This window comes from Homarus americanus, unplaced genomic scaffold, assembly GCF_018991925.1.
Source record: "Homarus americanus isolate GMGI-L3 unplaced genomic scaffold, GMGI_Hamer_2.0 scaffold34427, whole genome shotgun sequence".
Taxonomy (NCBI): domain Eukaryota; kingdom Metazoa; phylum Arthropoda; class Malacostraca; order Decapoda; family Nephropidae; genus Homarus; species Homarus americanus.
Window position 1 is genome coordinate 32,501 of NW_024739858.1, and position 2,460 is coordinate 34,960.

The 2,460-nt window shown below is 46.0% G+C and overlaps 1 protein-coding gene across 1 annotated transcript in view; it reads left to right on the forward strand.

Annotated features, from left to right (window-relative positions):
- Positions 1 to 1,905, forward strand: part of LOC121875014 (proline-rich receptor-like protein kinase PERK2) — a gene marked incomplete at both ends in the record, with an annotated part of 7,597 nt that extends 5,692 nt beyond the window's left edge. Inside the window, one exon of the mRNA XM_042379370.1 lies at positions 1,846 to 1,905. Within this exon, the coding sequence (XP_042235304.1) occupies positions 1,846 to 1,905 (60 nt within the window). The remainder of the gene's footprint in view (positions 1 to 1,845) is intronic.
- Between the last annotated feature and the right edge of the window lie 555 nt (positions 1,906 to 2,460).

Sequence of the window (2,460 nt, forward strand, 5' to 3'; positions counted from 1 at the left end):
AGAGGGCATTAGTGTGTGTGTAGTATCTTCAATTAGCAGCTGTAAAACACATTGCGGCTCATGGAGCGACTGCATTACTCCGCTTAATGTCATTTTTATAGTCGGGTCTCCCGTTTGTCTCACACCCACTATGTGGATAAACTGGCCATTATGAGCAATGCAAATAGGCGGTTTCCACTCTACCTTGCAGGCAGTCGCACCCGACATTATAATTACGGCAGCCAGAACTAATGCAGTAATACAATTCCGACTCCAGATTCATATTACTTAATGTTGTAAAAAGACAAAATAGAGTCATCAGTACAGTGTAATCTGAGCCGACCCTACAAGGTCCTCCTCCTCCTCCCCCAGTGTTGTGTCCGACAGACTCAACACTGTGCAACATTCCTCACTACTTGTATGTTGAGGTTATTATTTTTTGTGTGTGTGTGTGTGTGTGTGTGTGTGTGTGTGTGTGTATGTGTGTGTGTGTGTGTGTGTATGTGTGTATGTGCGTGTGTGTGGTGACAACATCTCTACTCACGAGACACACATGTACCAAGGGATGGTCGTCTCCTACTCAACACTAGCGGGCATAGACTCAAACTTCTGTTTATAAAAAATGATAATTATTTTTTTGCCTCCCTCATGACCAACAAAGGCTTCACCAAATTCACTAAACTCTTAGATTTCTTTGTCTGATGTCCTTGACTATAACCACAGGTGGCCTTGATGACTACAGTATATAATGATGTAATAATCTAAAACAGAGAAATGAGACCTTGAAGATTATTGGAAGAGACGCTCATCCCACTTCTTGACTCCAGGTTATCTGTGCGATGATAAACGATGTTGACGATATTATTTGAAACAGCCGCTCAAATTACTATAAATGAGGTCGCGGGATAATATCATAGTCAGGTCAGCAGTCATAAATTGGATTACATGTAAACGCTGTAGGACGTCCGTGTATACCAGTATATCTACACGCTGTGTCTTGGGATATAAATTGAGAACACACGCCTAGTTTGTATGCGTGTATATCAGAGTGGTTATGTAGATACGAGCGTATGGGTGTATTAGAGGATAGTCTTGTGTCGTTGTTGTCATGTTAGTGTAGTGATTATCTTCCTTCATTATACCCATCCACTTGGGCCTTAACCCCCCAACACCACTTACACCCGCCACTCTCCACTTCCCACTCTCCAGATAACAAACAAACTACACATACATGGGTTGTGTGGGGTGGTTGGTGGGGGTGGTTGGTGTGGGTGGTGCATTTAGGTGGCCTTCGTGTGTCATAAGACTAAGACAGCTCACGGGTTTAGTGTTTTTCGACGATTCCTTTAAATTTTAATAACAATACACGTCATCTAAAGCTGAAAATATGTATTAGTGTTAAAAGATTACACCCACAATATTCTCATGGTCAATAAAAACAATTGTCTCTCATGAACGCTCTTTCCTCTCCATTAGTGCAGGAGAGTCAGCTACAGTACGGTGGTAAACAATTAAGCTGCAGGACACGGGAGCCACTGAAGGCATGACCAGTGTAAAGGGCTGTAAATGTGGCCACTAATGTGCCACACGGAGGCATTTCATATTTCATCACTCAGCAGGTGGTGGAAGGGGCGGGCCACCAGCGTCGCCGTCGTCTCTCTCTCTCCCCCTTTACCCACCTCTCCCCTTTACCCTCCTCTCTCTCCCTTTACCCCACCTCTCCCCTTTGCCCTCTCTCCCCTTTACCCCACCTCTCCCTTTACCTCCTCCCCCCTTTACCCTTCTCTCCCCTTTACCTCCCTCTCTCTCCCTTTACCCACCTCTCTCCCCTTTACCCTCCTCTCTCCCCCTTTACCCACCTCTCCCCTTCCCACCTCTCCCCTTTACCCACCTCCTCTCCCTTTACCCTCCTCTCCCCTTTCACCCTCCTCTCTCCCTTTACCCACCTCTCTCCCTTTACCCTCCTCCCCTTTCCCTCCTCTCTTCCTTCCACCTCCTCTCCTTTCCCTCCTCTCCCCTCCCCCACCCTCCTCTCCCTTTACCCACCTCTCTCCCTTTACCCTCTCCCCTTTACCCTCCTCTCCCTTTACCCTCTCTCCCCTTTACCTCCTCTCCCCTTTGCCCTCCTCTCCCTCTTTACCCTCCTCTCCCCCTTTACCCTCCTCTCCCCCTTTACCCACCTCTCTCCCTTTACCCTCACGAGTCCAACCGAGGAATTTCAACACTGAGTGAAGAGTGATCTCAAAGCAAATTATATTTCTTCATGCATAGAAATTATACTTGTCTCCTGGAACTTCCTCTTTCCATCTACACTTGAGTGAATTTCATGGTCTAAATTGAGGTAACTTTATGGTTATTACTTTGGAGTATATATCGCTAAGTACATTAATTTGTAGAACATTAATAAGTCAGTCGCTTGTCTGTCTATTGGCTCAGTGACTGCCGAATGCTGTCAGCTATCGCCTTTAAACTCTCACATTA